General features: G+C 45.5%; 1 protein-coding gene across 2 annotated transcripts in view; it reads left to right on the top strand.

Annotated features, from left to right (window-relative positions):
- Positions 1 to 18,559, top strand: part of LOC142585751 (macoilin) — a 46,847-nt gene extending 28,288 nt beyond the window's left edge. For both annotated transcript variants that reach the window (XM_075696734.1, XM_075696733.1), the window contains exons 10-12: positions 2,095 to 2,215; positions 5,298 to 5,472; positions 15,738 to 18,559. In XM_075696734.1, the coding sequence (XP_075552849.1) occupies positions 2,095 to 2,215; positions 5,298 to 5,472; positions 15,738 to 16,000 (559 nt within the window). In that variant the 3' untranslated portion in view covers positions 16,001 to 18,559. The remainder of the gene's footprint in view (positions 1 to 2,094; positions 2,216 to 5,297; positions 5,473 to 15,737) is intronic.
- Positions 18,560 to 19,189: the final 630 nt, after the last annotated feature.

Below are 19,189 nucleotides of genomic sequence, written 5' to 3'. Positions count from 1 at the left end.
ATGTTTGCCCATGCTGGACACTAACGCCTTGTCGTTCACATATAGTGTCGTACAAACAGTGGCACGTTCGAACGATCTTGTTCATCCATTCCAATGTAGGCCTCACGAGAGGTTCCCACAGAAGCATGGGTCGGCACACGCGCGGAACGTCTGCGCCGGTTTCCGACCCAGAGCCAATGAGAACAGTCTTCTCCCTTTTGCGCCTGACTAATACCGCCGCCATGCAGCCTCAGCAGCGCAACACTCACGCCATCTCGTAATGTGCTGCAACCAGATCGCCCACCGCCGGCACTAAGCTACGCAGAGAAGCTGGATTACAGGAGACTTAAGACATGCGGGGAAAACAATGTATCAGGGGTCGTGTGAGAGTCTCGGATCCTCACAAGCTCTAAACTGGTTATTGTGCAGCACAGCCTAAACTAACAGTGTCACGGAGTCTAGACCATGAACATGATATCCGAACTTCACAACGATCCATAACGGTGATTGAGATATGCACCCGCAGCCTTGGCCATCATGAAACTTCGAAGAAATTTTGTTTGAATAGGGCAAAAGTCTGTAAACAAATTTTCTACTGTGTTGGTGCCCTAAAAAAACAAAGAAATAGATTTTTACCGTTGCAATTAGTTTTTTCGGACTTCCCAATTCTGACATTTTCTAGGCATGGTCCATGTCTAAAAAAATCGGTGGGAGATGGTAAATGTGTTCATAGTCAGGAGCCAGTAGTTAACCTTATTTTTCATAATAGTCTGGGTGCAGTTCGAGGCTTCACTGCTATCCGTAAGCCTGCCTCGTGTTAAGGCCCTCATCCAGTAAAATATATAAAGAAAAAAGTGTGGGCCTTGCACAACTATGTAGTGTTTTCACTTAGTGTCCCTTGACCCTGTAAGGGTAGACATTTTTCACCGAATGCAACCCACTGGTGTTGAATCCTTTTATTGCAGGTTTAAAATCTTCTGACTTACCTATTCCGAAAAAAAAGATATACCGCAGTTTTATTAGAGTGATTATAAAGTTACAAAAAAATATTTTCCATAGGTAAACATGCATTGTTTATTCATGAATACAGATGGGCTTGCATAAATACCTATAATAAAAATAAAATAGTAGATGCATTGAAATAGATATATTCCGATTCGGCACTTCGGCAGTAGTCCGCACTGGAGGAATCGCCGCTTGACTCACTTGCAGCTGAACAACCAACAGCTGAACAACCAACATGCATGCTCATAGCGTAATCGAATCGTGTATGTTGGCGTACACGAAAACTGTCCCAAACTCTGTTAACACCGTGTACATATCTGCTCTCATAGAGGCCTGGGCCTTTGCTGCAGCTGTCATCACTGAAGTAGTGGTCTGGCACCCGAACAAAGGGAAAATCACAGCCTCAAACTCCAGCCACCCTGTCTGCAAAATGCTGTCATCTGCTATTGCATCTCGAGCGTACAAAAGTACCTACTGGGTGGCTATCAGTGGTGCCTTTATAGGCAGTGCACATCTTTGTATTGAACTTGCATATATAGCATCTCACTGTATTCACTATAGCATAGTCACCTGCCATCTACCTCTCTCTCTGCATCTGCCATTTCCCCTTACCCTGGTGAAGAGTAGCAGGCTAGATACAGGCTTTCTAGGACCACCTTTCGTCCTTCCTTTTCATTAAAACTGCCTCCTCCTCCTTGGAGGCAGAGTTTTAAGATTTGTGTCATATCTTTGAATTGCCAGGTCCCCGCTTCATCTGTATAAGTGCTTTGTTTAACAGCTGTTAATAGGAAAATTAGGCAATTACGTGGCCATCACGTTTTCCAAGATTGCTTCAAATGTATATGTTTTTCATTTATAATGCGCTTAGCCCGAGTTGTATTTCATTGCATTTGGCCTTCAAGTGTGTTTGTCTGCAATGGCCTGTGGCTGAATGTTGTCATGAAAGCTACCTAAACCAGTGTCACTAATATTGAAAAACAAGGTGACGTTGTATCTGCATACACAGGTCTTGTGTTTTCTAACTTCTGCTCTATTCCTCGTGAAAATGCTTTGCCAACTCTCCCTACTTTATTGAGCATTAGCATGTATGTCTGCATGTGGATTGTGCAGGAGTGAGTGTACAGAGAGCTGCAAAGCGCGGCGGCGAGACCTCGAGAACGACGTGCGGCAGCTCAGGAGGGACCTCAAGGTCCGAGAGGACCAGATGCGTGCCATGGAGCGGGAGGCGCAAGTAAGATCAACAGCTTCTGTTCACATTCCCTGTTCAGTTCTATTCACAAGTGTGTTTTACTGCGCAGTGATTTTCCTTTTAAATGCAAGAGCACTCTTTGGCTACTTTACCCCACTTTGGTCTGTCTTATCTGGCCTTGATATGATGACCTAGTAAAAAGATGAAAAATCTAGCCCCTATGAGGAATCAAACTAGGGTCTGCAGCTTGGTAAGCGAGTAGCCGTCCTTGCCGCCATGCCAACAGTTCAACGCACATGTGTGGCTCACAAGTTGGAGGCTAGACGGTCTCCAGAGACATGCAGTGCCCTTGGCTGCAAAAGCACAAAACCAAATGGACGTGCTGTCATGGACCACTCATTCTGCTGTGGTGAAATTTAATAAAGTATGTGTGCTGTGCGAATGGGGGGCTGTCGCATAACTTCGACAAACGTCATAGATGAGTTCTGGTGGAATTTTTGTATTGTAGCAACTTTAAAAGTAGTGACATGACAGGGTTTCGATTTTTTTTATATCCCAGGTGTGCGTGCGTGCGCGCGCTTCGGCTTGCGTGGGTTTTCTGCTATGCTGCTGCATTGGGCTTCACAAATAGCAGATGACCGAGCAAAGTTCGAAAGCTGCCATAATGTTCTGCACCCACATGACCACTTTCTGGGTCTTGGCGCATACACCTTCTGTAAAATGAAACAGACACCAAAAATGCAGTCACTGCAACAAATTTGCATTTTATTGATATCATCAAGTACACTCTACGCTCGTTGCAATGGACTCGTGTACAACAGACTTCCGGATACAGTCGAACCCACTTATAACGATACTGGTTTTAACAATATGTCGTTTATAACAATGAGAGCTGCTGCACCGTCGACCTTTGTATGTTTTCCATGGTGAAATAACCCGCTTACTACAATGTCCCGATGCCGCATTATCGGTTATAACGATGAAGTCTGTCTTCTGGGTGTCCAAGCCAAAAGGTAGTGAAATGTGAAATCCTTGAAAAGAAAAAAAGAAAATGAGAAATTCAAGCCGCTGCACAATGGGCTGCTGCTCCAACAGCCACCGTGAGATCATTTTTCAGCCATCTTCGTGCACCTTTCTCCCGTCGCCCTTCCACCCCTCCGACCACAAATGGGCCCCACCCTCCGAAACATTAATGGACCGCGCCAACTGCACTGCGAGCAGATTACTCGCATGTTTCTCGCTGACTCCTCATTCAGTGCTGTTCTGCAAACAGCTTAATCACCCGCATTCGTCATTGTTGGTTGCGTTGAAGTTGTTCCTCACCACACATCGGCAATGCACGACATTGCCGTTGAAAAGAAAGCACATGGCTATAGATTTGGAAACTAAGTGCTTCTAACCGATGAGACAATCGTCGCGAACATGTTTGCATCATATAGCGACTGCGACGACGGCAGTGATGCCGCGGTAGGGCAGGCTGCCTGAACGTTGTCGTCACAGGAGGCCCGGGAGATGATTCAGTTCCTCCGAAGCTTCGTTTTCGCGAGGAACATTCCACTGCACTACGTGGAGCACTGGAGAAGGATGTCGGCAAGCTTCGCCTAAAGCATGCAAGGCTGACGGACATAGGCTTTTCTCATGCAAGCCAGTGAGAAATATGTGGCGAGATGCTTGTAGCAATCTCTCCTCAGCGTTTCTTTTGTATTTCCCAAGCTGACAGGCTGGTGCGGCAGCCTTCTCGCAATTTTTAAAAGGCCCCTTTTGAGGCCACCAAAGTGATACCTCGGCAGTGCTCGCATATCACTTGCCACCCGTGACACTTCTTTGCAGTTGTTATAGCAGTGCCATTCTTTAAAGCCGACAGCCGCGGCTTGTTACACGCGATCAGAGCACCCAGGAAGCAGTTAAACTAGTGAACACAATCAGCAGCCAGGCGAAGGAAGGTGGTGGGGGTGGGCACTGGCCTCCCCACCATTATAGTTTTCTCACATCAGCTCTGCCATCCCCCTATTTTGATTTTTTAAATTCAACCCGGTTATAACAATTATCAGTTTTAACAATGGAATTTCCGTGGTGCTTGAATATTGTTATAAGTGGGTTTGACTGTATAACGGGCCATATTTCAGCCTTAGTTTGTTCTACCTATTTTATTAATGCAACGAAGTTCGCTTTTAAGGGACCGCCCTACATTGGACTATTGGCTGCAGCGTACAAAATTAGCAGCAGTTTTTGTCAAAATCAGGCACATAGAACAGACTTTTGCCATGTTGGCATGGGCTGGCAACTAACTCGCGAGGGTCAGCCGACGATCGCGGCTCAATCTGTTCCGCGTGAGGGAGGGAGGGAGGAAAGCGGGGTGGAAGCATGCTGTCTTTAAAGCGCGAAGCACGGGGGGAGGTAGGGGGGGGGAGTAGGGGAGTTCTACTCCAGTGGCTGCTGTTAATGGCGCAGCCGCATGGGAGCCGTATCTTAAAAACAATCTGCGATGGGGACAAAGTGAGCGCCAGCACGAGCACCTTATCTTGAAAGTGACCTGCGATGTGGACAAAGTGCGCCGAGTGCTGGTAGCTTCATATGTGCTGTGCTTTCGACATTTAGTTTGCGTTGAAGCGAGAGACAGCACGAAGGTCAATTCACTCGCTGCTGCGCTTATCTTGCTTAATTTGCTACCGCAGTTTATGCTTTGCCTTTTGGGAGAAACTGCGACTTTTTTGTTTGTTTTTTTACTTTGGAGGTTTGTCACTCACTCTTTGCAATAAAGTTGTTTGACATCGCTACGAAAATTGAGGAAATTAGGCATCTCGGTTATTACAGACTTCAAATAAAATGGACATTTTTTGTCGGATTATTAGGTTCCGTTGTAATGAGAGTCAAATTTAGGTAGTTGCATATCACGTTAGGCTTCTTGCACCCACGGTGCAACGTTTGAACAAGCACACAAGAAGCACCAAACCACCTATGACTTCATAATGTGAATGACAAACTTGTAAAGTTAGGGCTTGTGTTACACTGAAGTTTGGCCTGACCTAAGGCTTTCTCTTGATCTTTAGCATTCACATTCTTAATATGAGCAAAACAGTCTCGTCGGTGAAAGTGCATGGATTTGCTTCTCTTGTGTGCGCAGTCTCTGCGGCAGTACAAAGACTCTATTGGGGACACGGAGATCCTCATGTCTGCACTGTCAGCCATGCAAGACAAAAACGCACACCTGGAGAACTCACTCAGCGCAGAGACGAGGTTAAAGATGGATCTCTTCTCGGCACTTGGCGAGGCAAAGCGGCAGCAAGAGATTTGCCAAGGTATGTGCCCTCCTTAGCCTTTGGCAGCTGTGATTTCTCTTTGCTGAACAGCCTCCATGAGGCAGATTAACCAGAAGCAGTTTGCCACATGTTTACTGGTTGTTGTTTACTCAGTTTCATCTGGAAAGTTTTCTGAGTGTGGGTTGCAGACCTAACCGTGAAATCCTAGATGTACTAGTGTTGAAGCCAAAAAATGCTAAGATATAGTTAAATTTATTACTCTAGAAGTCCTCTAATATGTTTTCCACAGAAAAAATTGTAATACCCGTGAAACGTATTGTACACACATCATATATGGCTCAGCCCCCAAGGAATTTACAGTTGCCGACTAAAAATACAGACTCGCAGCGACCACGTAAGTATGAAATACCAGATGGAGGCAGTGAATCAGGGACCAATTTTTGAAAGTGTCCGAAAAAGATGTCGTATTCTTGGATCATCACTTTCGGGGATATCAAATCTTTCGCAAGATTTCGTGTGACTAGTGCCAGATGCATCAGTGTCTACTAGCAACGACTCTCCTGACACGCTACCAAGCATGCTGTCTTATCAGAGTGCCAGGATCACAGGCCCTTCAACAGCGATTCTGCTGCCAAAGTTTGTCAACGCGTTGCTGCATGCACATGTGCTTGCCTGTGACCTGGTCAGTGTGTATTTTGACCATTGTCCTGCTGTTGCTACGGATAGACAAAAAGCACTGTCAATTCATGTACCAAATCTTCATCCCCTGGCAACATAACCAACATCGACCCAAGTTGCTATAGCCAAATGATTGTGGTTTTCTTGCAACAGTCATTGTCCTGCACTTCTCTCGTGTAATCACCACCCATGTCGGTGCTGACATAAGGGTGGACTTGGCGCCACTTGAAACTGCTTGAAGAAGTCGCCCAGAATCGTGTCGCTATTTAACATGCAAACAAAAAACGCTGGACGTGCGGAACTCGCATAACAAGCAGCAAATTCAGCCAGTGCCATCTTTCAACACTTAGCTTGGCTTGTCCTCGAGTTGTGTGCATTCGGTGACTACTCAATTGACCAGACTTCGTTAGTTTCGGTTTCTATGAGCTGGCGATCATGCCAGCTACATATTAAAACCAAAATATAGTTATTTTTTATCGTTTCTGTGGCCAGATTGGCACACAGTCGTGCAGGCGGAGTCCTAATATCGAGCAGCGCACTGCAAGATGCAAATTTCCCTCACTGTTTTTCCCTCACGTCCAGTGCATCATTATCTTGTTGCCACTGTGGCATCTGGTTTTGCTTTTGTACCGTTGGCATGAATAGAAATGCGTACTGTAACGAATGCATTTTAAGTGTAATTACAGTCCACGACCGATTTTTTGGACATGCCCGATAGTTCGGACGCCTTTGCGGATCCACCACGTATCCCATAGAGTCAATGTATAAGAACGTCCGAAATTTTGGACGCAAAACTTTTTGCTGTCTGATTTTCCCGACTTTTTCGCCGTGACTGCAGGCCCGAAATAGCATTAATCGAAGCCACTGCCATTTGGTTTGTATCACAACCTCGAAGCGGCACTCTTGCCCACCAATTTGTTGGCAGCCATCATCGCGGGAACGCTAGGCCTAGCTGCTTCAGACGTTCGCTGCCAGGCTCCTTGCTGTTCAGCGTCGTTATTTTCACTGAAACAATTTGCCACTGTCAGCAATGGCCGCTGTCCACCATTTTAATCCTAATCGAAGGCTTTGAATCGCAGAAAGCATGCTACGTTGCATAATATTTGTGTAAGCATGTATATCTATTTATTAAAGAAAAACAAACAAACAAACAAAAATAAACGCCTAGGTACACGATACATTTTTGCTAAATTTGAACAGCGCTTAGCACTTGTGCATAAAAATAAAAAGGGAAAAGTTTTTCAGCGCTTACCAAGAGGCCCCGAGTGTCGTTTGATCCACTCGTCGTGTCTGCTTGTCTCTTGTCATCCGAACACTTGTGCTCCCGGGTGGCTATTCAGAAAGTTCAGTCGCTCTACCGCGCTGAGATTCGCACAAAGCAGGCGACCTTGACTGTGGTGGCTCTCGGTTGTGTCTTCATCTCTTCTACAGCTTTGCACATTGATTATAAGAGCTAATGAGAAGTAGGGAATGGGGGGGGGGGGGGGGGCGGAGGTACCTGACCTCGTAGTTTTTCTGGGAATGCAGCGAGCCTAAGCACTAGGGAGACAGGAGTTGTATGCCTCATTTAACCTACAGTGGTGCGCCTTCTTTGATCAGTCAAGCGCGACCAATCTGAGCTCGGTTAAACCACACACATAGAACTCAACTGGAGAAACCAGGTAGTTTATGACCTGCATGTTAGTGGCCATAAATAACAGAGGAAAAAAAATTATGACAACTGTTTCAAAAATTTTAAGAGGGTCCCCGTGCAGACGGTCGTGGCGAAGATGTAATTCCCTGCTATAATGATGAACTAGAAGCAAAGAGATAAAAAAGGAATAAGACAGAAGAAAATTGAGGATTTGTACTCGTGACCCCTGGATGTTGGCCGGATAGATGGCTTAGTCAGTTGGTCCGCCAGGCCCCAGGTTACTTTGAAGCGGCATAGCTCCTGTCCCGAGGCTCGTACTTACGGGGAAAGAGCCTGATGTTGTCCGCAATGGTCAATTTTTGCTGATTCCCAGTGGTTGGAAGGCATACTTTCTTGGAAAAATGGCCCACCGTCGATGAGAGGGAACTTGAGTGGCTCTAGAGACTAGGAAAAGCTTGTGCAGGTGCGAGGCGAGCGACGCACGCTTAACGCCTTAGCGTGAGAAACTCGCCCGAGTAACTATCCCGAGGAATGCTGCTTGCGAGAGCGAAATACCTTTGTCTAATTATGATAACCCCAATATGACTATTTTCGAAAAGAGAACGGCCCAGAAGGCCGTACTACGAGTGCTATGACTGATAATTTTCTATATATTTTTTCATTTATGGGATCGAACGCGAGCGCTGTTCACTTGTTAATGCGTGTAGAAATAGAATGAGAATGGAGAAAGAGTATGAGTTTAAAGGGACACTAAAGGTTACTATTAAGTGAGTGTGGACTGTTGAAATACCATCCCAGAAACCTCAAAACGCTTGTTTCGTGCCAAGGAGAGACTTATTTTAAGAGAAAATGCGTTCTGAAGCGTCCGCGTACGTCTAGCGCAGTTCAAATCGCCCGCCCTCCGATCGAGGAGTACTGACATCATGGTCTCATAGTGACGTTGCGCCATCGGTGAGTAGAACGGCGTCCGCAGACGGCGCTACGGCTTTTCTGCGCAAACCGCAAACGCGCGGCCAGAAACAAAGCCAAGACAGAGCCGACAGCAGAGCGAAAGCGGGAGTGGTGGCTAGCGGAAGGAGAAACGCACGACCATAAGCTGGTACTTTATTCCATGACGCAAACTTCGACGCTCGTCACAATGGACCCTGACAACGACAGATTGACTCGCGATGCTGGGCTCAACTTCAGCGATTTGAGCACTGACAAGCGTGACCTGCTGCTGAGGGCTCGCGCTGCCAGCGTCGTTGCATACTACGACGGCGGCCTCGACACTGGCTCTCCGGAGCGGGAAAGCAACGAGGGCTTCCCACGACATCACAAGGACGTGGCATTCGCACTGTTTGTTCGAAATGAAAGTTTCGCGAGCCAGCAGAACTCGCACAGCATGACGCGATAATGAAACTACTGAAACTCCAAAGCGTGCGCGGCGCAGAGTCCAGCGAAAACGAAACCTTTCGACCACCCATACTACTGAAGGGTAACGTCAAAATGTTTTTCCTTAGAATCGAATAGACGTAGACAAGTAGCATTTTCTTCCGTCTTATAATCAAATGAAATGATATTTTTAGTACGAGTAGTTAAGTATTAGTAACACAAATTATGAGGAGTGCTTTCGTCATCGGGCTAGTACCGGAATGTCGCTGGGGGGGTCTCAAATCGTGTCATGCATTTACCTCAATTTCTCGGTTACTAAAGCTCTGTTCGCGATTAGATTGATGCCTTAGACGTTCTAGAACATTGCTCTACCACTTTAACTTGTCTTTCTGGTAACCTTTAGTGTCCCTTTGAGGGAGGAAAAAGAGAAAGAAAAGGTAAAAGAAAATTACTCAAACACAATTGCAGTGCCGGGGTTCTAAAGCGCATGCGCAGGAGAGAAACGGAAGGAGATATAAACGTGCGTGGCGATGGTGCACACGCGAAAGACTGCCTTAGTAAATTTAGAGACTTGAGAAAAAGTTACGTTGACAACAGATAACATGGCGGACAGCACTCAAATACGACAAGACAAGTTATTTAGACGTAGAAAATTCCCTTGAACTAAGTATGGTTTCCGAGAGAAATGCTTCTAATTATTGCAAATTTTAAAAGATGAGGGAATATAAGACAGTCGCCGCACTTACCGAGAGGATCACGTCCGCACAAGACTACACCAGGCACCTTACTGAGACATGGACCCCTGTGGCCAGCACAAAGCTCCTTGTTCAGCCGACCGGGCGCAGATCACGTGCGTTTCGATCGCCCAAGGTGAAAGGATCGCGTCCACACAAGACTACACCAGGCATCTTACTCGTGCGTGCATGCGTAAGATGCGGGAAACGAGGCTAGGGCAACCGAGAATTGACACTATGTCGTGCAACCTAAACCGATCAGCAAAAACCCGCAAAGGGCGGACAAATTAGGGGATCTCTTACGCATGTAGGGCCCTCAGGGCGGGAGAGCAGTTTGGATCAGAGAGCAAACGGGCATAAAGGATATTATAATAGACATTAAGAGAAAAAAATGGCGCTTGGCAGGTCATGTAATGCGCAGACTAGATAATTGTTGAACCGCAGAATGGGTACCAAGAGAAGGTAAGCGCAGTAGAGGACAGCAGAAGACTGGATGGAATTACGAAATTAGGAAATTTGCGAGTGCTATTTGGGATCGGTTGGTGCAGGACAGGGGTAATTGGAGATTGCAGGGAGAGGCCTTCGTCCTGCAGTGGACATGAATAGGCTGATGATGATGATGAAACAAACTAAAACTGAGAAATGCCGAATCCTGAAAGTCAGCTTCGCTGCTCTACAGCAATGTTGCACGGTCAAGCATACCTAAAGTGTGCCAGGGCAACTGTCACGGGACTTGGTATGCATTCCTTAATTATATACGCAGGTACCCGCCATCTCCTGTCGAAGTACGAGCTACAATACGCCTAATGAGTGCCTGTGACAACATGAGCTTTTGGGGCAGTGAAGCCCATCCATTCATTTTTTTCGGATGTTTTCACGGCCCCTAGGGAGTCCGAAAAATTGGGCATTGACTGGTAGCTAGTTTTTAAGTATGGATTAGTGCCATGTGGGGTGGGGGGGGGATTTCAAAGTCTGAATTAAGCCACTCTTACAAATGTTCTCAGTTTCACCTAAACTGGAAACGAAAGTCTCAGAATGGTTCGCATTTGAATTTATTGCTGATGGTGTCTTCATGTTGTTATTTCCTGTGTAGAGTGAAACCACCTCAGAAACCCATACCTAGAAAGATACTGATAAAGTATGTGGCTGTATGGTAGTTAAACAAGTCAGGGTTAACTAAAATGCATTCTTTTCTATCTGTTTTCACCAATATGTAATGTCGACATAATTTTGGCCTCAAGCTTAGTGTGAGCCCTATGCCACCTTTATCAACCCTATAAGTAGCAGCGTAAGATCATGGTAGCGAGTTAAGGCGAAAGTCTTAAGTGCCTCATGGGTCGAAAAATCCGTTGTCCGCCGTTATGGCACCAAAATTAACTCTTTCAGGCACTGTGTACACATTTGTGTACACCAAAGTATTGCATCACCAGCAAAATCATTGATGAAAGTAAAAATGTTTAAATTATGTTGCATACATCTTGAAACACTCCTTGATTGGAATAGCACTGCAAGTTTTAATAACAAGTGCAAAATGTTTTAGTAAAATGAGTGAGAAGGTAGGCAGGTCCGTATTTTTTCTCGGCGTCAGTATGGTCGTATGTAGCAGGTTGACTTCTTTGACTGTTTTAGGGCGACAGCTCTACTCCTCAAGGTACAAATCCCAAGGTCAATCTCGGCGCGCATTTGACCTTTATCCGCCAGCGCGCAAGTGTGAATGTGTGACGTCACATCACGTGAACCGATGTGGAGAGGTAGCGCAGCTGTGTACCACGTGACTGGGCAAGGATTTAACAGCTGTTTCGCCGGCACTTGGTTGCTCAGTCTCATGGATGAAGCACGCACCAGTGCAATCGCGTCAACTCTTCACTGCAGATGCCAGGCTGAGTCTGAGCACCCTGCCGATATAACTCGCCGGGAAGAAGTACTGAAGAACCATGTCTAACCATGCTTAACAGAGCTTTCGCTTGTATAAATAGGCTCAAGCCACATTGAACCCCAGCCACTTTTTTCACGTTTTGCACCAGGCATTATATTCAAGTGGCTGGAGAGGTGCTTTTCAAGCCTGCTAGGCACGAAATAGTTGATGTTGTCATATTTGATGTTCCGGTAAGGGGTTTTGCATGGAGTCCACATTCTATAGATCTGACAAAACACACTGAAAAATTCAAAATTCTTAATCTTTTCTGCAGCTATATGCCTTTTATGATTCTGAAGAAGTAAGAAATGCAGTGAAAGTAAGTTTTCAATCAACAGAATTTATAGGCATCTAAAAGGTTTAATGAGAGGCAGATCCACAACCATTGGTGGGACTCGAGCCCATGATCTTTGGTGTTTATTAAGGTACTCGGACCCAGGAGATTTGGTGGGAGTCGAACCCTTGACCTTTGGTGGGATCAAAGTTCAGTGGCCCCCAAAATTGATGGTGTCACCATAGATCGTTGAACCTGTGACCATTAGTAGGAGTTGAACCCCACGACCTTTGGTGCGCATTGAGGTGAAGTTAATTAAGATAGAGGTAATTAAGTCACTCAAACCCACAGCCTCTGGTGGGAGTCGAACCTACAACCTTTGGCGTAAATAAGGCAAAGTTAAGGCACTTGAACCCATGACCTTTGGTGGTACTAAAATTCAGTGTCACCAAAACTGATAGTGCCATGATTAATGGTCGAACCCATGACCATTGGTAGGAGTCTCATCCATGACCTTTGGTGTTAATCAAGGTGAAGTTAATTAAGGCACAGTTAAGATATAGCTAATTAAGGCCCTCATACCCATAACCTTTGGTGTGAGAAAATAATAGGAAGTAACAGCGCATTCAAATGAAAATTGTCAAGTAATTTAATGAATTGCTCGCGAGCATGCAGGCTTTTGCCTTCATCCTTTTATGCTAAATTGACTGTCAACTTTTACTTAAGATAGGTGTTCTACTTTATGATTCTTATTCACGTTTCATTTGTTCGTGATGGTAGATCTGCTTACATACAAAGGTTTAGCAGTAATCGGATTATGGAAATAAAGTGCTGGCAAAAGCTTTGATTTTGCGGAATACGAAGGAATCCTGCATTCGTGAGGCGCTCGCTGAAATGGGTTCCGTAGGCAGGCATCTCTGTCCCCAGGGCTGGTGTAATGCGAAACTATTCCATTATGTTCTTGGGCCCACATGGCAGAGGTCTGAGCCATTTTTACCTATCACGAAGGGCTTATGGTGGGTTTGGAATAAAAACATATTGGAGTAGTTTTACATTATACTGGCCCAGGGTCGATTGCGACTCCCTAAGTCTGTTGTGACACATGGTGACCCAGAAATGATAATACCGCATCAACTGGACTGCACAATTTGAGTACATTTACTGCTATCATCATGAGTGTCAGCATGGGAATTATATATTCTTCCTAATCTAGTTGATTGTAATGCCACCGCCGTTTTTGGCTTTACAGGAAAGCATGCACCGTGCCGCCGCTTGACCCACTCTTACATATTCTAGTAGGCTATAGCTACGAAGTGCGCTTCTACCGCCTTGCGTTCTGATTGGCTTGCGACAAGGCGACATTATTTAAATTATGTAGAAATGGCTTCCGGTAAACCACAGTAGTTCATAACTCTAGCTTCCCCGTATGGTCTGTTGGTGAAGCGCATTCCCAGGCACTTCACCCACACTGTGAAGGCATTAAAGAAAAATGTGTTTATAAGAAAATGTCTTGGGTTACTTTTGGAAATTTTGAACTCGCTATTGCACAACACGTTTTTGTGATTGCTACCACTAAAAAAGATCTACAGGCACTGTTACCAAAATTTGCATGCAGTAGGCAGTTTCAGTATCAGGGTAATCTGCATCAAGATTCAGCTTAAGACAGTTGCAGTACAGCGCTTGTGTTCTGCCACGTGTTCTGTCATTGTTTCGAAGTGCACTGCCATATTCCATATTCCATTATTCAACCAAAATTCAGATTTGGCTGCTCCAAAGTGCTTCAAAATGAAATTTTGTCTGCTCCAAACTGCTCCAAGACAGAACTTTACTTGTTCCAAAAATTGCAACAAAATTACTTTGGGCAGTCCTACCCCTGAATGGCTATCAAAGAGGATTCTAACACGAGGAAGCTTATGAAAACGTATGAACGAGGAACGTATCAGCAGGGTTCTACTGTACTTGAATTTTCATATACAATGAAACCTCCTTAAACCGTAGTTGGCTGGAGCTCGGAAAAAGTACGTACTAAACGGTATTACTGCTTAACTGAAATAGCATGAGATCGCAAACTTACCTGTGAAAAATGGAACTCAGAAAGAGTGCAATGAAAGGGCAAAAACATGCAGTATTTATTCACTTCTCACGACAAAAGTCTGTTATTTTCGTTTGATGCCGCAGCAGCCCAGCAGTGATGACAGTGGCGTCAAACTTACTGAAGCTGCAAGCCAGCGTTTCAGTCAGCCCCCTCTTCTTGGCAAACACTCACATGGCAGATTCCTCGTTGGTGTTGCATATCCCCTGTGCATGGGCGCGGTAGCGCTGCAGAAGTCACGGGGCACCTTTTTCATTCCTGGGTTCTGTTCTCGTCGCAATAATTGTATTCGTGTGGCTGACGTAACGCACAGCTTCTGCCACTGTCGGGCCTGAATCGCCCGTGCTGTCGCTTTCCATGTCGTCCTCATCACCGTCGTTAGGCGACACTTCGGCTGTAGAGGCAACGATGGCGAAAAGTTGAACCTCGTGGCCAACATCTTTTCTTGGTCGCAGCTTTGCTCCTGAGCACCTTCTTCGCATTCCAAATGCCACACACCGTAGTCAACGGTAAATTGCTGTCACGTGCCAGCGCCGACTTCTTCGTGCCACATTCGATTGCACGAACAATGTCCAATTTTCCTTCTATGCCGATCACCCGGTGTTTTTTATCCGAGCTTCGGCACGACGCCGAAATTATGTTGATGTGCATCGCTTCACGCGCAAACGCACAGCACGCTTGGAGGCCGTTGTTCCGATCTCTGAGGCTTGTTCTGACGGGCCGCCCGATGGGGACGACGCTCCTCCGTGATTGCACGCCGAAAAGTGGAAACGCTATGTGCTAACCGATACACATGCAGTAAGCTTGTAGTGTTTATGCGGATACAAAACACATTATGTACTTTACTACTACTTTACTACTTACTACTTTTAAAATAAAACTGCTGTTTAAGCCGGTACAGTTTAACAAGGCTTTATTGTATTGTCATGTATGATACATGACGAATGAAGGTATAAAGAGCTGCCCTGAAGTAACTTGACTAGTTCCAGCCACCTGTTACTAAGGCAATAACATTGACAACTAGTTGGGAAATATTATGACAACAGTGGAAAGAACAGCAACAAAACATTTGTTTACAACATTTTTTTTATTACTTGACATGTTACAACAGTATAACCTTGCAAGTAACACTGTGAGTAGGCATTTGATATTAGTTGTTGTGTGGTCTGGCACAGACAAATGGTAACAGTATTCATGAAGCCTTGTGGACAGTGTTGGTCACATACAAGTGTTTCTTTGTATTCAGAAATAATAGTTTCTTTTAAAGCATCTATTGAATTAAGCAAAGTTCACTCTGAAAAGATTATAAATCTTTTGTCGTAACAGTGTTCTCTGCTCTGGTATGTGTGCCTCCACTTTATTATCAACTTCGAAAGGCTAACCTTGAAAGCTGTCACATTATGTTGTTTGCAACGCTACTTGCATAATGCCACTGGCATTGAGTAAAGTTTGCAGTTTCAATGACAAATTTTGAAAGCTAGCATCTTAAGTGGTTCGTCGCGCTGCGGTTTGCCAGTGACTCAGATGTGATCCTTGGCACATGATGCAATTGCCGAGCCTGTGAAGCAGCAGCTTAGCCTCTCATGTTGTGTGTGTGTGTGCAGCAATGCTGACGCACAAGGAGAAGGAGGTCGAGGACCTGAAGACCAAGATAGCTGAGGTGATGGCGGTGATGCCCGCCACCAGCACCTACCCGGTGTCACCCGCGTCCGTGCCGCTAGACTCAGAGCTGGTGTCGTCCCTCCTGTACAGCCCCAAGTTCATCACGGCACCTTGCCCCGCCACCGAGGAGAAGAAAATCCCAAAGTCCAACCTGGACCCAAATGCCTCCGTCTACACGCCCAAGATGGTCCCTTCCGACCACTGAGCACTTTTCGCCTCACTCAACCAACACACACACACACTCCGGCATGCCACCGCTTTCTCTTCTCCCCACCTTGAATGGTTTGTTGTACTTTCCCCCCTAAGGTGGCTGGAAATCGTTAAAAAAAACATTTGTTGACATACACGAATGCAACATTTATCATTATTAATGGCCCGAAAGTGAAGAGCATATGATGAGGCACTACCATCTGGCACTATCACTGCTGATGGCCGGCGAGGCATCGCAGCAGAAAAAGAGATATATATATATATATAAAAAAAAATGAGTAAAGAACAACTGCTGGTGCCTGTCCTCTTCTGTCTCGGGTGGTTAATAATCATAACTGTGTCTTCTTCGTAGCTGTGGCCTCCTATAGTTGTGGGAGCCAAGGTGAGCAAACACACGTGCCGTTTTTGGTTTTTTTTTCTTTGCGCATGGAGAGGAGGATGTTTGTCACAGACTATCGCTGCATCCATTTCACTGTGCATACCCCCTTCCCCTTTCCTTCTCACCTTTTTTCTGCCCGCCTCTTTCACGCCTGTGTTGTGTGCAAGTGTGTACATCTCGAGAGCCTCCACGGCGAGTGTGAATTTCGTGCCCCTCCACCTGTGCTTTGTGGGTTTCGAAGATTGGCCATCATTATCATCGTTATTGCATTTGCTTCTGGGGCTAATTTCTCAATTATCACCAACCCCTGGCCAGCCACTCGCACATTCAGGTTGTTCAGATTCTCTCGTCCTTGCCTTCTCTGTTCTTTTGTCTGCTGCTGCAGAAGTGAATGTCATTGTGCTTGTCATTCTTGCTCTTTCTTTGCTACGGGGAAGCGCGTGCTTATTTCGATCCACTGCAAAAAAGCTGCAGAATGCTTTCTGGTGTCTTTCTAACACATTGGTGTGAAAGCCTCTCCTGTGTGCCCCCTCTCCCCCAGCTTTGCAAGCACTGCTGCTATGCGTGGCTCATGTAATGTCCATGTCTTTTTTGGAATGGACGCCTTGCCTGTTCCTCCTCCTTTTTTTCTTTGCATCCTCATTATCTCCTTTTCCCGTCTCCCTGGGCTCTAAAGAGAAAGTGCAGTCTTCTTTTTTCTTGTTCCTTTGTTCTTTTTTGTGCGCACATTTTAGCTTGTTCACACATCTGCCTGATGGTTGTACAAAAGGGGTAACTTATTTTTTTGTGTTCTCATCATACATGAGTGCCATTGAGAAAAAAGAGCACTTGACAAGGACGGCCAGCCAGCTGATAAAATGTCGCTGATAGGACAGGAAGCGTGCACTGGGGCAAGAACCTAGAGTTCCTTCGCACACAGCGAGGAAAAAAATGAAACGACTTGTGCCAAGACAAAGCCTGTCGCACACTTGCAGTTTGCATTTATTTTCTGTTGTTGCCCTAATTTCTTTTTTTATGCTGGACTGTTGTGGCTCGAATATTGAGCCCATCTTTTTTTTTTTCTTCTTTTTTTTCCCCTTTTCTTTTTCAGTACTACTGCTTGTTATTGGACACAACACTGAAGAAAGAAAGGGTCCCAGTGACATTACTTTTTTATTATTTCAAGCTTGTCTTTTGGCAGTTTGCTCTTCTTTCACATTCATTGCTATTTTAAGTTTATGATCAGGTCATGATCTCATTGTCATCTCACATGCATACCATCACATTCATGTACAATACGCGCCTGTTTCAAATGCACCTTTTCCTTGCCCTTTGGCTCCCTGCCCAAGTCCCCTTCCCCGCCCTTGCCATCCACAAATACCCCCTCATGCCCCCTTTTTTGTCTAGTCTTGCCCTCCACCATTTCGAGAGGTCACATCGTTTTCTTTTTTTGTTCTTCAAGAAGAAACAAACTAAATTTGGGCAGCTCAGCCTCAATGGGCTATCAGGCCAGCGTGTGAAGAAAACCAAGAATCTGGTGGTATGCTGGAACTTCAGGCATTTTTATTTAATGCATTGGAGAAATGCTTTCATCAAATCAGTGGGCTCTGCAAGTTTATTTTTTGGCTGTACATATATATACTCCCCCCCCCCCCCTTTTTTTTTCTATAGATACTGTGTACTGCTGTATGGGACAGGGACATAAAAGGTTCTCTGAACATTCCAGCGTACAGCTTGCTGAATACAGGGTTTATGAAGTACTGCCAGGTCTTAGAACTCCTTCCAAAGAAATGTGGCATGTATAAATAAAGAACGCGGTCACGATAGCCTGGTCCGTCTTAATATAAAGGCTATAGCAGTGGTCTCGTTTCAAGGAACTACCTTGTCTAGAATGTAAAGCTCCGGGAAGTAAAATGTCCATTGAGTGCTGAGCTTTATTGTTTTTTGTTTTGTTTTTTCTTTGCACGGGCTGCAGTGTGCACTGCAGCTGGCGTTGTCAACACTGTGTGTTTCGAACTTCACACCCCCATCCCCCCCCCAACCCCTTCCTGCCCATGTCCCTTGCGTCTACTTACGGAGAGCAAGCAGTGGGTTTCCAGCCAACGATGACATCTGTCTGTGGTTTATGTGATGCGCCCTAGAGTAAACGAAAGAGAAAAAACTTTCAAGGAGGAATAAAATGTGGCTTCCTCGGCTGTGCCACTGTCTCGTTTCTCTCTCTATACCATGGTGATGGAGGACAGGCCAAGGTACGACGCTGGCCATTGGCTAGCCGGTGCACTTGCTACAGTTGAGCCTCAACGTGCAGTGCTGTGCACTAGTCAAGGGAATACATCCCTCTGGAAAGCATACAGTGGCCAAGCTTTGCAGCAAATGTCTTGTGGTTAGTGGCACTGGCACTTTTTCTACACACCTGTGCAGTGCACCGACATAGCCTCAGTCGGCACTTGCAGCTAGAGCACTGGCAGAGTGAAGGTGACACCTTAGACAGAGCAAAAAGTCTTGGATGTCTTCTAAACATAAACATCTTCATGCTTGTCCACTTTTTACGCTGTGTTAAAGGGACACTAAAGCGAAACAATAAATCAGTTTAGACTAATGAAGCATTGTTTGAGAACCCTGCAAGCAGACATTTAAAAAAAATTGTTTCATTATGAGATGTGAAAGTGAAGGTCCAAATATCAGTATTTGAATTTCGCGCCGAAACCCCAGCGCCGGTACGTCAGCGTGACGTCAGGGATTCCAAAATATGTTCTCGCACTAGGACCGCGTTGGCTGAATAAAGGTTCTCGAAACTTGCCATGTTTAATCTTTGGTTCCTTTAGA

The sequence above is a fragment of the Dermacentor variabilis genome, chromosome 6 (genome assembly GCF_050947875.1).
Source record: "Dermacentor variabilis isolate Ectoservices chromosome 6, ASM5094787v1, whole genome shotgun sequence".
In the NCBI taxonomy this organism is placed as follows: Eukaryota; Metazoa; Arthropoda; class Arachnida; order Ixodida; family Ixodidae; genus Dermacentor; species Dermacentor variabilis.
The sequence above is the reverse complement of the archived record's forward strand: the minus strand, read 5'-3'. Positions and strand labels throughout refer to the sequence as shown.